General features: G+C 42.5%; 1 protein-coding gene across 9 annotated transcripts in view; it reads left to right on the forward strand.

Annotated features, from left to right (window-relative positions):
* LOC109889971 (C-terminal-binding protein 2) overlaps nucleotides 1–20,989 on the forward strand; it is a 120,325-nt gene that overhangs the window by 91,752 nt on the left and 7,584 nt on the right. For 8 of the 9 annotated variants that reach the window (XR_002255356.2, XM_020481855.2, XM_020481856.2 and 5 more), the window contains one exon: nucleotides 20,503–20,657. Coding sequence is in view for 8 of the 9 variants with exons in the window: in XM_020481855.2 (XP_020337444.1) it covers nucleotides 20,503–20,657 (155 nt within the window). In the remaining variant the exon portion in view is untranslated. Of the gene's footprint in view, nucleotides 1–6,385; nucleotides 7,196–20,502; nucleotides 20,658–20,989 lie in introns of those variants that run through there. The other variant, XM_020481857.2, reaches the window with a different exon arrangement.

A 20,989-nucleotide genomic window follows, 5' to 3' on the forward strand; every position in this document is an offset into this window, starting at 1 on the left:
CTTATACTCAGCTGGCCCCTCCCGGATTTTGGGTTAAAAATTCTACAACAAAGCTTTCTTAGTGTCCAACAAGCTTTCTCTGCCCTTAACCTTGTTCTGAACACCTCCAAAACCAACATCATGTGGTTTTGTAAGGAGAATGCCCCTCTCCCCACTGGTGTGATTACTACCTCTGAGGGTTTAGAGCTTGAGGTAGTCACCTCATACAAGTACTTGGGAGTATGGCTAGACGTTACACTATCCTTCTCTCAGCACATATCAAGGCTGCGCCTCATAGGACACATCACTCTATACTTCTATACTACTCTGTAACACTGGTCATCTCTGCATACCCGTTGTAAGATTCACTGGTTGATGCTTATTTATAAAAACCCTCTTAGGCTTCATTCCCCCCTATCTGCCAGTCATATGCTGTTAAAGGTCCCCAAAGCACACACATCCCTGGGTCGCTCCTCTTTTCAGTTCGCTGCAGCTAGCAACTGGAACGAGCTGCAAAAAAAGCTAAAACTAGACAGTTTTATCTCCATCTCTTCATTCAAAGACTCAATCATGGACACTTACTGACTGTTGTGGCTGTTTCGTGTGATGTATTGTTGTCTCTACCATCTTGCCCTTTGTGCTGTTCTCTGTAACCCATAAATGTTTGTACCATGTTGTGCTGCTGCCATGTGGTGTTACTACCATGTTGTTGTCATGTTGTGTTGTTTTCACGTGTTGCTGCCATGCTATGTTGTTGTCTTAGGTCTCTCTCTTTATGTAGTGTTGTGGTGTCTCTTGTTGTCATGTGTGTTTTGTCCCAGCCGTCGTCCCCGCAGGAGGCTTTTTGCCTTCTGGTAGGCCGTCATTGTAAATAAGAATTTGTTCTTAACTGTCTTGCCTATTTAAATCGAGGTTAAAATTATAATTTTTTTGAAACCTTGTCCTGCCCGCCCAAACAGTTCATAGAAAAGATTGCTCATGAAGGAAGTTAGGTTGCCCGCTTCCACACCAGTTTCAAGTCCTGTGACCCGTACATTGAATTTAAGGGAATGGTTTTCAAAATATTATATTTTATTTTTTAGGAGGTTGATTTCCCCTTTTAGCTTAGTGTGCATTGTTTCCAGGTCATGGAGTCGTCCCTCTGTCACATTGACTCAACATTTTCCACATTAGTTGAGTTGGTATCCACTTGAGCAGTGCAAGAGATTTATTTACTGGTTTTAATTGCAAGACGAGGGTAATTTCCTCACAAATAATGTATCGAATAGTAGTGGCCAAATCTTTCTGTTGTCATGTTTTGAGAGCCGCAATGTTCCTGTAGGTGAATTGCTAGCTGCTGGAGTGAAATAGACCTGCTAGTTGTTCCTTGTAACACAGTGTTGACAATCATTTGAAAATAAGTCAGTTAATTCACAGTTGTTTTGCAAAAGAAAGCCACGAGACAGCCAGACCTTTCAATGCATACCACCGGAACTGGAAGAAAACAACAATTAAGAAATTATAAAATAGTTTGACCACACTGTTTGTAAAGTTTTCAATTATATCAAGCTCAGTACAAAATAAATTGCAGTAGTCAAGTTTTCAAGATATTGAACTTTCAAGAAGCAAAGTGTCATGATATATTCAAAACTTGACTGCTGAATTGCAAAACATTTTGAGACTGTATCAACAGTGGACTAATTCCAAAATATAGTTTTTGAGTGGAGTTCCCCTTTAAAGCCAGACTAAGTCAGTGGCAAAGATAGAACTATCCAAGCAAATGATGTCTCCTCATATGTTGATATTTGGTTGCGTTGACAACCAAACAGAATTCAACATCACTAAATAGCATTACATTTTAAATCAACTCGAGCTTGAAATGCAATGCCTATAGACCAAATCAGAATGTTTATAAGCAAAATTGTTCTGGTAGCTCAGGGTTGCGCGCGTCGGAATGCTGGATTCATGAAATCATAGAAAACCATATGCAGACCACTATTGGACTAGCTAGATTATCAGGCCTCAATTTTTACATTTGAGTCATTTAGCAGACACTCTTATCCAGAGCAACTTACAGTAGTGACTGCATACATACTGTTCCCCTGTACATATACAGTGCCAGTCAAAAGTTGGACACACCTACTCATTCAAAGGAGTTTATTTATTTTTTACTATTTTCTACATTGTAGAATAATAGTGAAGACATTAAACCTATGAAATGGCACATATGGAATCATGTAGTAACCAAAAAAGTGTGAAACAAATCAAAATATATTTTATAATTGAGATTCTTCAAAGTAGCCACCCCTTGCCTTGATAACAGCTTTGCACACTCTTTGCGCACTCTTTTATTTTTGGTTACTACATGATTCCATATGTGTTATTTTATAGTTGTGATATCTCACTATTATTCTGCAATGTAGAAAATAGTAAAAATATGGAAAAACCCTTGAATGAGTAGGTGTGTCCAAATGTTTGACTGGTACTGTATATACATAATCATACATACAGTACCAGTCAAAAGTTTGGACACAACTACTCATTTAAGGGTTTTTTCTATATTTACTTTTTTTTTTAAATATTTGTTTTACTATCTAGATAGTTTACTTCATTCATGGAGGAAATGCTAGCTACATTGCAGCTGACTTGCTACATGTACCCTAGCCAGAGCCATGCATCATTTTTTTTTCTTCTAAATATAGTTCATAGCCAGCCAGCTAGCTAGCTTCTAATTGCAATGTTGGATAGATAGCTAGCTAACCTGATCCATATATGAAAATCATGACAATTATCTCACTGTATTCTAACTTATCCAATCTTTACCCATGGGCACTGTGCAGCATGCATGTATGGGAAAACAGTAGCTAGCTAGCTAACGTAAGCTAGCCCATATGTAGCCCCCAACCACCTAGAGCTAAATAGCTATTTGGCTAGCTGAATTCCAGTTATTGTCTTATTTTACATCTTGTTTGCCTCAACCATAGCATTGGCTATCTTGCTAGCACGCATGGTTGATTCAGCAGTCAGGAAACAAAGACAACCCTCGTTTTCAATTAATATTCTGGCTTGGTATATCACCACACATATATTTCTGATAACTGATGCCAATGATTGCTCCATAGCCTGCCATAACCTTGTAGGCCGAGCAACTCGCTTATTAGAAATTGTACTAGCTAGCTAGCTATTTGTCTTCTATGTCGACAGGTAATCGCTGCAATTTGAGAGTTGTTTACAACTGCTAGCCAGCTACCAGGTTTGGACTAGTTGTCTGCTTGCTTGCTAGTAGCTGATGTTATACATAGAAAAATAACAGCCACTCTTTGGTGTAACTGAGTCAGGTTTCTAGGCCTCCTTGATTGCACACACTTTTTCAGTTCTGCCCACACATTTTCTATAGGATTGAAGTCAGGGCTTTGTAATGGCCACTCCAATACCTTGACTTTGTTTTGTTGTCCTTAAGCCATTTTGCCACAACTTTGGAAGTATGCTTAGGGTCATTGTCCATTTAGAAGACCCATTTGCGACCAAGCTTTAACTCCCTGACGTATGTCTTGAGATGCCACCCCCCCCCCCCCGTGCTTCACGGTTGGGATGGTGTTCTTCGGCTTGCAAGCCTCCCTCTTATTCCTCCAAACATAACTGTGGTCATTATGTCCAACAGTTCAATTTTTTTTCATCAGACCGGAGGACATTTCTCAAAAAAGTACGATCTTTGTCCCCATGTGCAGTTGCAAACCATAGTCTGGCTTTTTTTGGGGCAATTTTGGAGCAGTGGCTTCTTCCTTGCTGAGCTTCCTTTCAGGTTATGTCGATATACAGTGGGGCAAAAAAAGTATTTAGTCAGCCACCAATTGTGCAAGTCCTCCCACTTAAAAAGATGAGCGAGGCCTGTAATTTTCATCAAAATACTTTTTTGCCCCACTGTAGGACTCGTTTTACTGTGGATATAGATACTTTTGTGCCTGTTTCCTCGAGCATCTTCACAGGGTCCTTTGCTGTTGTTCTGGGATTGATTAGCACTTTTCGCACCAAAGTACATCCATCTCTAGGAGACAGACCTGAGCGGTATAACGGCTGCGTTGTCCCATGGTGTTTATACTTGCTTAGTATTGTTTGTACAGATGAACACGGTACCTTCAGGTGTTTGGAAATTTTTCCCAAGGATGAATCAGACTTGTGGAGGTCTACAATTTTTTTTCAGAGGACTTGGCTGATTTCTTTTGATTTTCCAATGATGTCAATCAAAGAGGCACTGAGTTTGAAGGTAGGCCTTGAAATACATTCACAGGTACACCTCCAATTGACTCATGATGTAAGAAGCTTCTAAAGCCATGACATAATTTTTCTAGAATTTTCCAAGTTTTTAAAGGCACAGTCAACTTAGTGTATGTAAACCTTTGACCCACGGGAATTGTGACACAGTGAATTATAAGTGAAATATTCTGTCTGTAAACAATTGTTGGAAAAATTACTTGTGTTATACACGAAGAGGATGTTCTAACCGACTTGCCAAAACTGTAGTTTGTTAACAAGAAATTTGAGGAGTGGTTGAAAAATGAGTTTTAATGACTTCAACCTAGGTGTATGTAAGCTTCTGACTTCAACTGTAGATGACCTGGAGCCAGTGGTTTTGGCGACAAATATGAAGCGAGGGCCAGCCAACGAGAGCATACAGGTGACAGTGGTGGGAAGTATATGGGGCTTTGGTAACAAAACAGTTGGCACTGTGATAGACTGCATCCAATTTGCTGAGTAGAGTGTTGGAGGCTATTTTATAAATGACATCGCCGAAGTCAAGGATCGGTAGGATAGTCAATTTTACAAGGGTATGTTTGGCAGCATGAGTGAAATATGCTTTGTTGCGAAATAGGAAGCTGATTCTAGATTTAATTTTTGATTGGAGATGCTTAATGTGAGTCTGGAAGGAGAGTTTACAGTCTAACCAGACACCTAGGTATTTGGTGTTGTCCACGTATTCTAAGTCAGAACCTTCCAGAGTAGTGATGCTGGACGAGCGGGCAGGTATGGGCAGCGATCGGTTGAAGAGCATGCATTTAGTTTTACTTGCATTTAAGAGCAGTTTGAGGCCACGGAAGGCACATTAGGATATGTCACATTAACCTCACATAGTGGCTCACTTTCACCACCTGACGGATCTTTTTGAGATTGCAGAATGAAATAGAACTGTGACATTGACAATGGTTCATCTTATTGGAAAGCCGCTGCATTATGTGATTACTGGTTTGTAAATACAGAGCACAGCCATGCAGAGAACCATGCACAGAATGCAACTTCCTCCACCTGGAAATGTGTTTCCTTGAGACATCAATAATCATTTGTTCTATTGTATTGTCTGTTTTTAGTTGGATTCTGTGTTGAATTGAAACAATAGCTGTTGATTACTTTGCAGATGCTATATGTGCCTAAAAAGCATCATTGGTGATATATGAGTAATAAAGTATATTTACATTTAATTTGCTCTGTTAAACCTACCCTTTAGAATGACTTCGATGGCAACAGTGAATTTATTTCATTTGTAAGTAGAAGTCTCTCAACAGTCATTCTCACGGGAGCACATTGGTAATAGCCAGTGACAAACATCATAACTAAGCTGGGCTTGGTTAAAACCCTGGACGGGGACCAAAAGGTAGATGGTAGATAGATACATTCTCCAGTAGGAGGTGCTGCTAAGCCCCCCAAAAAATTCTGATAGTAGATATAACATTGAGGATCTGATGATGTTTTAAAGGTACAAATTCAACATATTGTATACAAGGTTTGTCTATGTTAAAATTGAGTTACCATGATGGCACCCTCAAAACAACATTGATGACCTTTTTCAAATCCTGTGTATTTTTCCACGTAGATTCCACGTCGCAATACATTGACAAATTCAAACAACATTGATTCCACCAGTTTGTGCCCAGTGGGTTGTTTATGTTGTTTTATTATGACAAACTTGATGACACAAGCCACCAAACCATGCGAGGATGTGATCGTTAAGGGACAACATGCAGCTGATTGTAGGAAAGATACATTTCCTGGGAATATACTAGAAACACATGCCAGTAATTTCCCCAGGTTTTCCAGTTCATTGTGGACATAATGCTGTAGGAATCCTCAACTGCAATGTTATTCTTTTATAGTGTGTATTTTTGTTTATTTGCCCTTGTGTGACTGTCAGTGTTTTGACTTAATGTTGGCAGGTTGATATTGTACTTTTTTTTAGACATTAGGGGGACAATGCTAGTTTTAGAGAAAAACACATCATACGTGCACTTCACTGAATGGGTTTGAAAATAAATGGGATGTTTTGTTAAGAAAGGGGGAAGGGTGAAGAATGAGAGAAATAACAGAGAGTGAGTGTGAAAGGGAGGGAGAGGGGAAAAGGGGGCTGGCATTCTTAAAATGCTGTGAAAGCCAGATCGAAAATAATAAGACAGAGAGAAAGGGAGAGTGAGGGAAAGAGGAGGGGGGGGGGGGGGGGGAAGGAAATTGTGTGAGAGCAGAGGTAACGGAAGAGTGATTCGTCCACGCCAGGAGCGTCGCACCACTCGTTTTGACTAGCACTCGTTTAGGGAATTTTTTTTCTCTTTTCATTTTTCTCTCTTTTTTTTCCCTGCGTAGCTGGGGCTCTCTGGTTTGCTCACTTGTTTTCCCTGTCTTCTCTTTCTTCCTTTCTTTCTCGCTCTCGGCCTCACACAAAGGCTGGTGGAGAAAGCCTGCAATCTGTTTAAATAGCCCGGACGGAGCGTGCAGGAGGGAGGGAGGGATAGAGAGAAAGAGAAAGACAGAGAAAGAGAGAAGATCTTTGCGATCGACGAGAGGAGAAGAGAGGCGATTGCTGGCGGATGCTGACTGGAAAAGAGCTGTTTATGCCCCGGAGATAAAAGACTATCTGACCGAGCTCACCCCCCTGCCCTGACCCCCGTACAGCCCCTCTCGCCACCCTGCTCTGCCCCCCCCCCTCGCCCCTACAGCCCCTCTCGCCCACCAGCCCGCTTTCAAGTATGGAACAGCTGGGAGTAAGGTGAAGAAGGGTGCTTCTGGACAACAAGCAGTGGATAGAGACTGAATAAGGAGAAAGGAGAAAAGGAGGAGAGGGGGGAGAGAGGGAGGAAGGGTTAGCCTACCCTCAGGACACACTGAGAATCCCCCCTGCCTACTTTTTTTTGTGTGTTCTGCCACTGCCATGTGCCTCTCTTGATCTGAAGAATGTGGAGACAGCATTTCCCAGGCAAGGAGCATGTTTCCTGTTGGTTGTTCTGCGAGTGTGTGCTTGCGTGTGGGTCAGAGTGTGTGTGTAGAGGGGGGTCTGTCAAGGCAATTGAACCTCAACGTGTCTGCAATGAAGTGTGTCATGAAAGAATGTGTGTGTGTGCATATGTCTCTACTTGGCTTGAAACCAGTGAACTGTGTAAATCCAAGGGGAAGGAAAGTGAGTGAGCAGAGAAGATGGAGGGGGGATGTATTGAGATTGAGGGATTGTTGGGGGGGAGGTCATTGATGAATGGTCATGCGTGTGTCTTCCAGTCTGGAAGTAGTGTGAGTGAGTGATATCTGTATGTTCTTATACAGTGCTTAGCTCCTTTGTAAACAGTATAGTTATTACCACAATAAATCCCTGAGAGCTTGTGTTTATATGGCAGTGTGTGTGTGTGTGTGCTTCCCTCCCTGTGGTGTACGGTCCCTTGATGGTTCCCTGTCTAAAGAAAGCCAGTGTGGTTGAATGGGAGCTGAAGTGTGCTGTCCACTAGTCGCCTGCTTTTGTCTCTGGCCCCAATTGTGCTCTAGAGAGCAAGTCTGGCTGAAGAAGCACAAAGGCTGCCATTTAGGAAGGACAGACATCTCTCTCTCATTCTCCCTCACTCTATCATGGTCTCGTTATCTCTCATTCCTTCTCTCTGTATTTTATTTATTTCTGCCCCCTCTCTCTCTTTTTTTCCCTTAAAAAAATGTAACCTTTATTTAACTAGGCAAGTCAGTTAAGAACACATTCTTATTTACAATGACGGTCTACTCCGGCCAAACCCAGACGACGCTGGGCCAATTGTACGCCCCCCTATGGGACTCCCAATCGCGGCCGGTTGTGATACAGCCTGGATTCGAACGTCTGTTAGTGACGCCTCTAGCACTGAGATGCATTGCCTTAGACTGCTGTGCCACTCTGGAGCTCTTGGCAGGGGAGTGGTTGGTTTAGTGGGGCTGGTAACAAGGCAGGGGCAGCAGGGTGGTGATAAGGGTGGGGAAGGATGGCAGGCTGAGGGAGGACAAGCAGGGGCTTTGTGTGTCTACAGGGGGGATAGGGTGTGCTGGGTGGTGAAGGGGGGCAGGGCGTCGTATGGTCGAGGGGGCCTGGAAGGGGAAAACCTGCCAACAAAAGAAGATTATATGGCCTCTACCCTCTTGCTCTCTCTCTCGCTTGCTGTTGCTCACACACAAGCATACACACAGTACCGTAGCTCATGTTCTGACACCGTGCTATGTGTGTGTGGGTGTGTGTGTGTGTGCCTGGGTGTGTGTTTTTGGCCCTCTCTGAGGCAATGCAGTGTTCCAGTGCTCTGGCTGAGCTCGTTGCTGTCTCACTGCCCATCCACATACTGTCTCTCTGCACCAGGACTCAAACTATGCTGCCGTTGGCTACTGACCAGCCATAGACATACTTTACTCATATTCAGGTTTCCTGGCATAAATTGATAGACGAAGTCATAACACATATTAACGCACCTCTCTTTGTCATTTTCTTAGTGGAGTCAGAACCTCTGACTCCACTCCAGTTTTGGAGGCCTGTTATTTTGAGTGAAGCTGTCTTATAATACCACTGGTTGCCAGATTGAGTCAGGAGAGTGAGACCCCCACTCTGAGCAGACCTGTAACCGTGGCCTCAGCTTGGGAGTTGCTAGGTAACAAGAACCAGCTGTTGGTCCTAAGCCATTGAGCCCTTCTTAGCTCTTCATCTACAGTAGGAAAGAGAGCAGTTTCTACAAAACCCCATTCTGAACTGGGCAACCGCACCGAGGCAGAGCCCTGACATCACCGCGCCGTGGAAAATCCTCCTCACTTCCTTTTGTTTTCTCAGTTTTATTGTTTAGTGGGCTGGAGACTAGAGGCCAGGGGGAGATATATTGCATTTGTCACACAAAGAATTGAGTCATTGGGGCTGTGGTTGGCCTGTGTTTGGTCACCTTACACTCTCCTCCAGGAGAGAGAGAAGGGGAGAAAGATGGGTGGTTTAGATTGAAAGAGACAGCTTTCCCTTTATCTGTTGTGGAAAATCGGCTCAGGGGTACAGAGGGAGTGCAACACTCCCTTATTTAGTCAAACTAGCTCACTGTTATATTAGGGAGTATGCTAAACTGTTTTGTTTCAGGACATTGTTACTGGAGCTCTGCAGCATGCAACATGTAAACAAAAACGAATTGGGTAGGTGAGTGGGAGGCCCCGGTGCCCAACTGAGCAAGAGGACAAGTACATTAGAGTGTCTAGTTTGAGAAATAGACGTCTCACAAGTCCTCAACTGGCAGCTTCATTAAATAGTACCCGCAAAACACCAGTCTCAACGTCAACAGTGAGGAGTCGATTCCAGGATGCTGGCCTTCTAGGCGTCTGTTTCTCAAACTAGACACTAATGTACTTGTCCTCTTGCTAAGTTGTGCACCGGGGCCTCCCACTCCTCTTTCTATTCTGGTTAGAGCCAGTCTGTGTTGTTCTGTGAAGGGAGTAGTACACAGCGTTGTACGAGATCTTCAGTTTCTTGGTAATTTCTCACATGAAATAGCCTTCATTTCTCAGAACAAGAATAGACTGACGAGTTTCAGAAGAAAGTTATTTGTTTCTTTCTGGTCCTTTTGAGCCTGTAATCGAACCCACAAATGCTGATGCTCTAGATACTCAACCAGTCTAAAGAAGGACAGTTTTATTGCTTCTTTAATCAGAACAACAGTTTTCAGCTGTGCTAACATAATTGCAAAATAGTTTTCTAATGATCAACCTATCCTTTCAAAATTATGAACTTGGATTAGCTGACACAACGTGCCATTGGAACACAGGAGTGATGGTTGCTGATAATGGGCCTCTGTACGCCTATGTAGATATTCCATATAAAATCGGACGTTTCCTGCTACAATAGTCATTTACAACATTAACAATGTCTACACTGTATTTCTGATACATTTTATGTTATTTTAATGAACAAGAAATGTGCTTTCCTTACGAAAACAAGGACATTTCTAAGTGACCCCAAACTTTTGAACGGTTGTGTATATATATTTGTTTTGTTCAAACGTATATGTGAGTGTGTGAGAGTTAGGCTATATGGAGGAGATTACTGAGTAGTTTGGTTCATCAGGCTGACCCCCAGTCTTCGCTTGAAGTTATTGAGGGATGATGGTATTTTGGCAATGTAAAGATAAGAGTTCCAGAGTATGGTACCTCTATATCTAATAGAGAATTGACTATTGGAGATGTAGCAGTGGGGAAGGTGAAGGTTATCGCAGTGTCTTGTGTTATATAGATGGATTTCAGGATTAACCTGGAAGAATCCATTAAAGGGTTTAGGTAAACTGTCTGTGAGGTATGAGTATTTGTAGATCGAAGTGTATAATTGGTGTACACTAATGTCGTAAATAGACAAGATATTGAGTTTCTTAAACAAAGGTGCAGATGGAGCCAGGTAATTATAGGAGGTGGCTAGTCTTACAAATGTGTTTTGTATGATGAGTACAATGTGTAGGTAGGAGGTGTATATACTGATCCAGACAATATTACATGAAATTAAATATGGGTAAATTGAGCTATAGTATGGAGTTAGGAAGCAAGCTTGATGAACAAAACCACTAATATTTCTGATGAAGCCAGCAGATTTCATCACTTTGTGTAGAAAATTTGAATATGATCTTTCCAGGATATTTTTCCATCAATTAGAATTCTGAGGAATCTAGTGCATGTGACTAGTTCAATTTCATTCCCACCAATTGAGATTCTGGCTCTTTTTGTTGTTTGTTGTTGCAATATTTCTTATTCTTACTAGTGAATAAAATAAAGTTGGATTTTTTAACATTTAAAGATATATTTTTTAAAATTTGGAATCATTCAGAAAATTTGGCCATACCTTAGTTGGCATCATTAATTACTGAATCAAAATTATTGTGTGACGATAAAATCAAATTGGTGTCATCAGCAAAGAGAATGGGAAGTACAGTAGAAGACACAGCAGCAAGGTCATTGATATAGATTAGAACTAACAAAGGTCCAATTATTGAACCCTGTGGGACGCCACAGGATATCTTGCATGAACAAATTGTTCTCTAGCATAAACATAACTATATAGTCAATTATATGTATAATCATGAAAACTGTAATAATGTCATTTAGAAAGTAATATTTATTGATCAACCATGTCAAATGCTTTGGATGAATCTAAAAAGATGCCAAGAGCTTATTCATTGTTGTTACAATTAACTCAATTTCCTCCATTACATTAGAAGGATCAAACTGAAGCAGAGAAGGGTAGTGTCCTTTAATGTAATCCAATGAAATATAACTAAAGTTCCAAGAAAAAGTGAGGGGTAGTTGAGGGATCGTTTCTCAATTGTTTTGCTCTATTTAGGAAATGGTTCTCCTCTAAATCTGTGACTCACCCTCTGGCAGCAGAGAATAGGAACTGTCTGATCAGACATCCAAATGGGAACTAGACACTCTATCGTATTATCTGAAGGAACGGCTCATTTCTACGAAGGAATTTAGAGGCGGCCTTTATATTTCAGTTGTCAGAATCCAAAAAAGGATTTTAGTGGCAGAACATCTGGGCTTCATCTGTGGGTGGATGCTAATGTCTCTCTGCAAGCTTCTTTCATACTCCACGAAAGCATCTAGATCGCGGCTGTAGTTGGCCAGGTGTCTAACTCATCCAATGAGAAGTATCAAAACAACGCTGCATGGTGGTGACACACTTCCTTCCTTGAGTCTCAGAGCAATGTGATCTATCGGTTGTGTTAGTGTTATTTGATAGACAATAAGCTAAATACGAAGCATCTTCTGTGTTTACGTAGCTCAGTGTAGTAATCGATTCTCTATTAACTATGAAGTGTATCATTGTATCAAATTGGTGGCTTCAAATGGTACAGTGGCATCTTTATCCATTAAAACAAAGGGCTCATTTTTCATTTTCCCCCTTAAGATGAGGCTAGTATTTTGTCTAGTGTGGATTTTCTCCACCCTGTTTTGGCTAGTGTCTACCCCTGCACTGGTTTCCAATGACACAGGCTTTGGGTGGGGCTCATGCTAGCCTGCCAAACACCCATAGTGGTGCTAAACAGACCAGAGCCTTTAGTACAGAGAAGAGTGGGTCGTTCCACCTCAAAAAGCACTAGAAAGAGGATTTCGTCTCCCACCATCTCAGATTGTTCTGAAATCGTTTCTGTAGTTGGAAACATAAGATTAGCATTCCTGAAACATTATTGTATTGATATATAATTTGATCTCTGAGAAATTAAGCATTTTTTTGTTTGTTTTGTATTTTACCACCTTTTTCTCCCCAATTTCGTGATATCCAATTGCGATCCAATTACGATCTTGTCTCATCGCTGCAACTCCCCAATGGGCTTTGGAGAGGCGAAGGTCAAGTCATGCGTCCTCCGAAACAGGACCCACCAAACCGCGCTTCTTAACACCTGCCCGCTTAACCCAGAAACGAGCCGCAGCAATGTGTTGGAGGAAACACTCTACAACTGGTGACACGAGTCAGCATGTATGTGCCCAGCCCACCACAAGGAGTCGCTAGAGCGTGATGGGACAAGGATATCCCGGCCGGCCAAACCCTCCCCTAACCCAGACGATGCTAGGCCAATTGTGCGCCGCCTCATAGGTCTCCCGGTCCCAGCCGGGCATCGAACCCGGGTCTGTAGTAACACCTCTAGTGCATAATGCGTGGCGCTAATCGGGAGGCAGACATTTTAATTTATAGGATTCATATAATATTCAATAAATATAGTAATTAACATCCGTTTTGGCTAACACTTTTTTCGAATGATGAGTTACAATATATGATGAGAATCCAAATATATTGTGAAAAGCCCCCCACGGACCCCTCACACCCCATGCCAGTCCCACCCCAACCATGGCTATATAGCAGGGTTCCCAACTGGATTTGGCCCACGGTTGTTTTATTTGGCCCCTCCAAGTTTTCTGAGCAATGGAATTTTTATTGTTGGAGGTAAAAGACTGTAAAAAAAAAACTGGAAATCAGCTCCAAGTGATTTTAATTTTGGAAATCTGTTCCCAAGTATTCCCACGCATAATAGAGAGATATGTGATTGTATACAAATGTAAGCACGGTCTGAATTTTTTTATTTTTTTTTGTCAAATATTATATCGGTTTGGGCTTCTTGCAGTCACATTTGCAGACTACAAATGATTTGTAATTTTGTTCCAGCCCCCCAACCATCTGCTCAATAAAAAATCTAGTTGATGATCACTGATATATACCGTAGTATCAGTTATGTAAGTAGTATGGAGCTGCGGCTCGGAGTATTGGATCTTACCATTCTAGCCATCCCGGATCCGGGATCTTGAATACATCCTCAAGCTCATTACCATAACGCAACGTTAACTATTCATGAAAATCGCAAATGAAATGAAATAAATATATTTGCTCTCAAGCTTAACCTTTTGTTAACAACACTGTCATCTCAGATTTTCAAAATATGCTTTTGAACCATAGCTAAACAAGCATTTGTGTAACAGTATTGATAGCCTAGCATAGGATTAAGCCTGGCATTCAGCATGCAACATTTTCACAAAAACAAGAAAAGCATTCAAATAAAATCATTTACCTTTGAAGAACTTTAGATGTTTTCAATGAGGAGACTCTCAGTTAGATAGCAAATGTTCAGTTTTTACAAAAAGATTATTTGTGTAGACAAATCGCTCTGTTTTCTTCATCACGTTTGGGTAAGAAAAAAAACGAAAATTAAGTCATTAAAACGCGAACTTTTTTCCAAATTAACTCCATAATATCGACAGAAACATGGCAAATGTTGTTTAGAATCAATCTTCAAGGTGTTTTTCACATATCTATTCGATGATAAGTCATTCGTGGCAGTTTAGTTTCTTCTCTGAAGAAATGGAACGCACATGGACCTGGAGATTACGCAATAATTTCGACGCAGGACACCGGGCGGACACCTGGTAAATGTAGTCTCTTATGGTCAATCTTCCAATGATATGCCTACAAATACGTCACAATGCTGCAGACACCTTGGGGAAACGACAGAAAGGGCAGGCTCATTCCTGGCGCATTCACAGCCATATAAGGAGACATTGGAACACAGCGCCTTCAGAATCTGGGGCATTTCCTGTATGAAACTTCATCTTGGTTTCGCCTGTAGCATTAGTTCTGGGGCACTCACAGATAATATCTTTGCAGTTTTGGAAACGTCAAGAGTTTTTTCTTTCCAAAGCTGTCAATTACATGCATAGTCGAGCATCTTTTTTTATCCAAAAATTAAAAGAGCGCCCCCTATCTCGAAGAAGTTAATCCTATATAATGTATTCTCAGTGAATTTGGTTGATGTCATACCTTAATCTATAATCTATAATCTAGTGGTCAAAACATGGTAATATCAGGATGTGGGATGGAATATAAACCAAACATCTTCAGTGACTAATTTCTCTGAACAGGAAAACAAAAACTTCACCAAATTTTTTTGTTGAATGTTTTTGTATGTATGTTGAAACAACATACATACAACAAAATTCCAAGTAGCAGCTCCATACTACTTGTCAGACATAGAAAACGGATCCTGTATACTTGTTGATGGGGTGGGATTGGCGTGGGGTGTGAACGGTCCGTGGGTGGTTTTTGACCATTTCGTTGGATTCCTCATGCCTTACTCATTGTTAGAAGAAAGTTGGGTCCAGACTTGAACACAATTGAGCATCTTTGGAGAGACCTGAAAATAGCTGTGCAGCAACGCTCCCCATCCAATCTGACAGAGCTTGAGAGGATCTGCAGAGAAGAATGGGAGAAACTCCCCAAATACATGTGTGCCAAGCTTATAGCGTCATACCCAAGAAGACTCAAGGCTGTAATCTCTGCCAAAGGTCGACTAACCGGTGAGTCATTGAGTCTGTACCGGTACCCCCTGTATATCGCCTCGCTATTGTTATTTTACTGCTGCTCTTTAATTATTTGTTACTTTTCTTTCTTTTTTTGTTGGTATTTTTCTTACCTGCGTTGTTGGTTAAGGGCTTTTAAGTAAGCGTTTCACTGTAAGGTTCACCTGTTATATTCGGCGCATGTGACAAATAACATTTGATTTGATTAGTAGCCTGTATAAGTGCTGATTTAGGACCACAAGTGGGTTTAATTGGACACACAACTGTAACTTCATGGTTGGTTCCCAGAACACACAGTGGCGGAGGAAAAATATCAGGAACCACAACAAGGAACTTCACCGGTTGGCCTGACACGGCCTTGCAGCGGTCCTTGGGGATGTTAGCTGGCACAAATGTAGATCTCATGAGCTAGTTTTCATTTCAGTGATCTTCAAGGAAGAGAGTCAGACCCTGTTTGTTAGCAAATTGGTTGAGGATCGCTGCTTGGGTAGCTAACACAAGTCTTGGTGTCTCCAGCAATGTTACTTATCACGTGAGTGTGGTTCACAGAGCCACCTCGGTTACATAAGCACTGGTCCTGGACCAGCTGTGGTGATGAGATCTCAGAGGACATGTCAGTTCAGTAAGGATGAGGGATCCCATGGGGAAGATGGCTAGTCAACAAGACAGGCTAGACTGGATAAATCTACTCTAACTGTGTGTGTGTGTGTGTGTGTGTGTGTGTGTCCTGTGTCCTGTGTCCTGTGTGCTGGTGGGTTTGTGCACGTGGGTGTGAGCATATCTGTTAATCTCCACTCTATTTTCAGATTATCCAGAACATGTATGCATACATTAGCATTTTTTTATGTCGTTGAGAACATTCTGGAACAGTATGGAGTTGTAGCACATTTGACATGATGTGACTTGCATTTGACTTTACAGGAGGCTGCTGAGGGGAGGACAGCTAATAATAATGGCTGGAATGGAATGGGAACCATGTGTTTGATGTGTTTGATAACATTCCATGTATTCCGTTATAGCTTTTACTATGAGCCCGTACTCCCCAATTAAGGGGTCACCAGCCGCCTGTGGTTGACTTGCCTCATGTCATTTTCTCCCAGGCTGCTTTAAAGGGATACTTTGCGATTTTATCTTCTTCCCCGGAGTCAGATGAACGTGTGGACACCATTTTTATGTCTCTGTGTGCAGTTTGAAGGAAGTTGCTCACTAGCGCTAGCACAATTTCTAACTAGCGTTAGCACAATGACTGAAAGTCTATGGATATCTGCTAGCATGCTAGTAGATGCCCATAGACTTCCAGTCATTGCACTAATGCTATTTAGCATTGGGTCACAAAACTACCTCTTAACTTTCTTCATACTGGACAGAGACAAAAAAATTGTATCCATGAGTTCCTCTGACTCTGAGGAAGTAGATAAAGGGCCTCATTGCCAAAATCCCAAAGTATCCCTTTAAGAAGCTCTTCAGAATTACTGACCAGGTATTAGGTCCACATTAAGCTCTCATTAGTAGCTAATTAGCCAGCAATGTATCATGTATTTAGCAGAGCTTCTTGTTCTGACTTATTAGGGTGCTGAAAGTCTATTAGCCACAAGGAAATAATTAATCATCAGTATTTTGACCCACTTCCGACTGTTGCCAGTATTTCGTTTGCCTCTAAACTGTGTGTGAGTGTGACCCTCTGCTCTCAGCTAATAGGGTATTTGAAGGAGGTTGTGCTCACCAATTCTGTGCTATGTTAATGGGGTCTGCAGGAGTGTAAGGAGATTCAGGCGTGTGTCTGTGGAACAGTATTTTACTTCAGAGCGCCCTGCACACAGTCGGGCTAGTGCCAAACTTGAAGTCTTCCTGACTTCGGAGTCTGGCAAAGCTGCTTGGTGTTGTAGGCAGGATGCGTCGATAATGAAGGTGGCTCTTCTGTGTCTTTCTCACTCAAGAACCCACAAAGACAACCACACATAGATTTTCAAATCCAGGTCTCAAACCACCCAGGAAAGAAAAAGAAAAACATTTAAGAGAACCAATCAAAGCTCAGCCAATTTCTGTGCGACTAATGCATTTATGGTGGACCCATAGCCAGACCAGTGTGTCACAGCGCTCGTTCGCTGTGTACTACGGGAGTCGCGTCAGCCAGACTACCACGCACAGTCCCATGGAGAGAAAGTGAACTGTGCAATAAATAGCTATAGACCTCCATCCTTCCAGGGATATTGAATCTATAGGTACCATATTCACACAATTGTAAAGAGCTATGTTGTCATGGCAATTTCCTTCCTCTGTGCTTCGTCATGTAAAAGGCTGTGAGAGTTGACTGACACCGTGTGAGAGGCACAAAGACACGTACCCATGATAATAATACATAAAAGATAATAATACACAGAAGTATCTACAGTGCATTCGGAAAGTTTTCAGACCCCTTCCCCTTTTCCACATTTTGTTACGTTACAGCCTTATTCTAAAATTGATTCAATATTTTTTCCCCCTCATCAATCTACACACAATACCCCATACTGACAAAGGGAAACATGTTTTTAGAAATGTTTGCAAATTTATTAAACATGAAAACAACTTATTTACATACGTATTCAGACCCTTTGCTATGAGACTCGAAATTGAGCTCAGGTGCATCCTGTTTCCATTGATCATCCTTGAGATGTTTCTAAAACTTGGAGTCCACCTGTGGTAAATTCAATTGATTGGACATGATTCGGAATGGCACACACCTGTCTATAAGGTCCCACAGTTGACAGTGCATGTCAGAGCAAAAACCAAGCCATGAGGTCGAAGGAATTATCTGTAGAGCTCTGAGACAGGATTATGTTGAGGCACATATCTGGGGAAGGGTACCAAAAAATGTCTGCAGGCTTGAAGGTCCCCAAGAACACAGTGGCCTTCATCATTCTTAAATGGAAGAACTTTGGAACAACCAAGACTATTCCTAGAGCTGGCTGCCTGGCCAAACGGAGCAATCTGGGGAGAAGGGCATTGGTCAGGGAGGTGACCAAGAACCCGTTGGTTACTCTGACAGAGCTCTAGAGTTCCTCTGTGGCGATGGGAGAACCTTCCAGAAGGACAACCATCTCTGCAGCACTCCACCAATCAGGCCTTTATGGTAGAGTTTGCAGACTGAAGCCACTCCTTAGTAAAAGGCACATGACAGCCCCCTGGCAAAAGGCACCTAAAGGACTCTCAGACCATGAGAGACAAGATTCTCTGGTCTGATGAAACCAAGATTGAACTCTTTGGCCTGAATCTCAAGCATCACATCTGGAGGAAACATGGCACACAGCCAAGCAGGAGTGGCTTCGGGACAAGTCTCTGAATGTCCTTGAGTGGCTAAGTCAGAGCCCGGACTTGAACCCAATCGAACATCTCTGGAGAGACCTGAAAATAGCTGTGCAGCGACGCTCCCCATCCAACCTGACGGAGCTTGAGAGGATCTGCAGAGAAGAATGGGAGAAACTCCCCAAATATTGGTGTGCCAAGTTTCTAGCGTCATACCCAAGAAGACTTGACGCTGTAATCGCTGTCAAAGGTGCTTCAAAGGTGCTTCAACGTAAATGTGAGCCACAAGAGCATTAGCGCTGAAGTTGGGCAATTAGGCCTTGCTTACAGTGTGTAGAATGATGAGGAAAACAATTAATTTAATCAATTTTCGAATAAGGCTGTAACATAACAAAATGTGGAAACGATGAAGAGATCTGAATGCTTTCTGAATGCACTGTATGTACTAGCCATCCCTCACATCTCCACACTCACAGGGCTCAGTGGTGACCTCCCAAAGAATGGCTGTCTTTCACAGCTGTGACATTATACAGGAAGTCTATTAGGTGCTCTCTTTAGGTTGAACTGTATGAAAAAAATGAATCATTCAGTGCTAGCGTCACGTTATGATTTCAACCTCCCTGGTTACCGCCACCAAGACGGAATTCATACATTTCTTATGCTGGATACAATTTAGGATGTTGTGGTTAGCTGGTTATTGTTATTAGGGAAAACTCATGAAGAACCAAGTGGTGTTAAGGGACATTGTTTTTGTGTTGTTGTACATTCTGACACATTTCTCTGTATTTCTTTTGTGTTTCTGGTCTATCTTGTGTTCTCGTTCAATGGGCACAGGTTACAGTCTGTTCTCTCTGATGTTGAAATGGACACAGAGGGGAGAGAAAAGCTCAGATCTGCTCTTCAGCAGCACCGACGCCACTAAATCAAATATTTCATAATCCTGCCCAAATCCTGTAATCACCATGACAACAGCAGTAGGGAGCGAGGGAGCGCTGGAGGAGTGGTGTGCAAAGTGCTTTCTCTCTCTCTCCCCCCCACCCCCCTTTCCTTTTTTTGGATGGAATTTGGTTTCATTCTGCCCAGAGTCGCTCTTCTCTTTTTTCACTCTGTTCCTTCACAGAGTATAAAGCTCCAGGGATGATACATTGGTGATATTGTGCAGTGTGTTTGGAGAAGGTTGAGATACTTGTGTCTGTAGTATCATGCTGTAACAGATACAGAACACAGTTGTGGGTGTGCTTGCTTACGCGTGTGTGTCTGTAGTGCGTACACACAAACACACACACAAGCATGCACATACACATGCACACGCACACACACACACATACACTGCCCCTGCAGGGTTGTGATATGGTGGGAGTGACCTCATGGGGTGAAAGGCTTTGTTGCCTGGTAACTGGAGTTATCAGGAGTCACAACGATGAGACACAGCAGAGGGGTTGGTCATTTCAGGAAGTATTGCGTGTGTGTTATTGATCCATCTTACCAGGTGATTGTGGAGTCAGAGCATTCATTGTATCGAACTGTCAATTTTCACAGCGTGTGTGTGTGAGGGAGGGAAAAGATTACATATGCACATCCAATGTCTTTGTGCAGGTGCGGTTCAGTGAATCTGTTAAAGAGACTCACACACTGCAATCTATTCTCCAATGTAGTTTATTGTTAACAATGTGCCGACCCCTCAGGTTTTCATCAAGTTTCCTCCCCCCCCCCTCTCTCCCTCTCTCTTTATCTCCTCTCTCTCTCTGTTCTCGCGCTCTCTGTCCTCTCTCTATCTAATTTCTCTCTCACTGTCCTCTCTATCTCCCCCCCCCCCCCCCCCCCCCTCTCTCTCTCTCTCTCTCTCTCTCTCTCTCTGTCCTCTCTTTATCTCCTCTCTCTCTCTGTTCTTGCGCTCTCTGTCCTCTCTCTATCTCCCCCCCTCTCTCTCTCTCTCTCTCTGTCCTCTCTTTATCTCCTCTCTCTCTCTCTGTCCTCTCTTTATCTCCTCTCTCTCTCTCTCTCTCTCTCTCTCTCTCTCTCTCTCTCTCTCTCTCTCTCTCTCTCTCTCTCTCTCTCTCTCTCCCCTCCTCTGTATATCTTCTCTCCTCTCCTCTCCTCTGTTTATCTTCTCTCTCTCTCTGTCTCTGTGTGTGTGTGTAGGTATCCGGCCCCAGATCATGAATGGGCCGATGCACCCTCGCCCCCTAGTGGCCCTGTTAGATGGGCGTGACTGTACAGTAGAGATGCCCATCCTCAAAGACCTGGCCACTGTCGCCTTCTGTGACGCCCAGTCCACACAGGAGATCCATGAGAAGGTATAACACACGCAAACACACACACAGGGACTGCATGGGTTTGTGCCCTCAATTCAAACTGTAGCTGTCTTTTCACCTCCTTCTGCTCCTTCTCTAACATAAAACTGATATTCCAGTATATTGTCTCTCCCACCCTTTCCCATTTAAGTGAAAGTGATTTCATTAGGATGTAATGTCATTGGTTGTCTATGCTCTTCCTCTCCTCCTCTGGTTGTTAAATAGAGAGGCTGGTTATGAGAAAGGAATGTCATTATATACTGAGATAGCATGTAGCGCTCCTTAACGACAGAGTCATCAGCCATATACCATTGCAACATCAAATCTTCCCCTCT

The sequence above is a fragment of the Oncorhynchus kisutch genome, linkage group LG4 (genome assembly GCF_002021735.2).
Source record: "Oncorhynchus kisutch isolate 150728-3 linkage group LG4, Okis_V2, whole genome shotgun sequence".
Taxonomy (NCBI): Eukaryota; Metazoa; Chordata; class Actinopteri; order Salmoniformes; family Salmonidae; genus Oncorhynchus; species Oncorhynchus kisutch.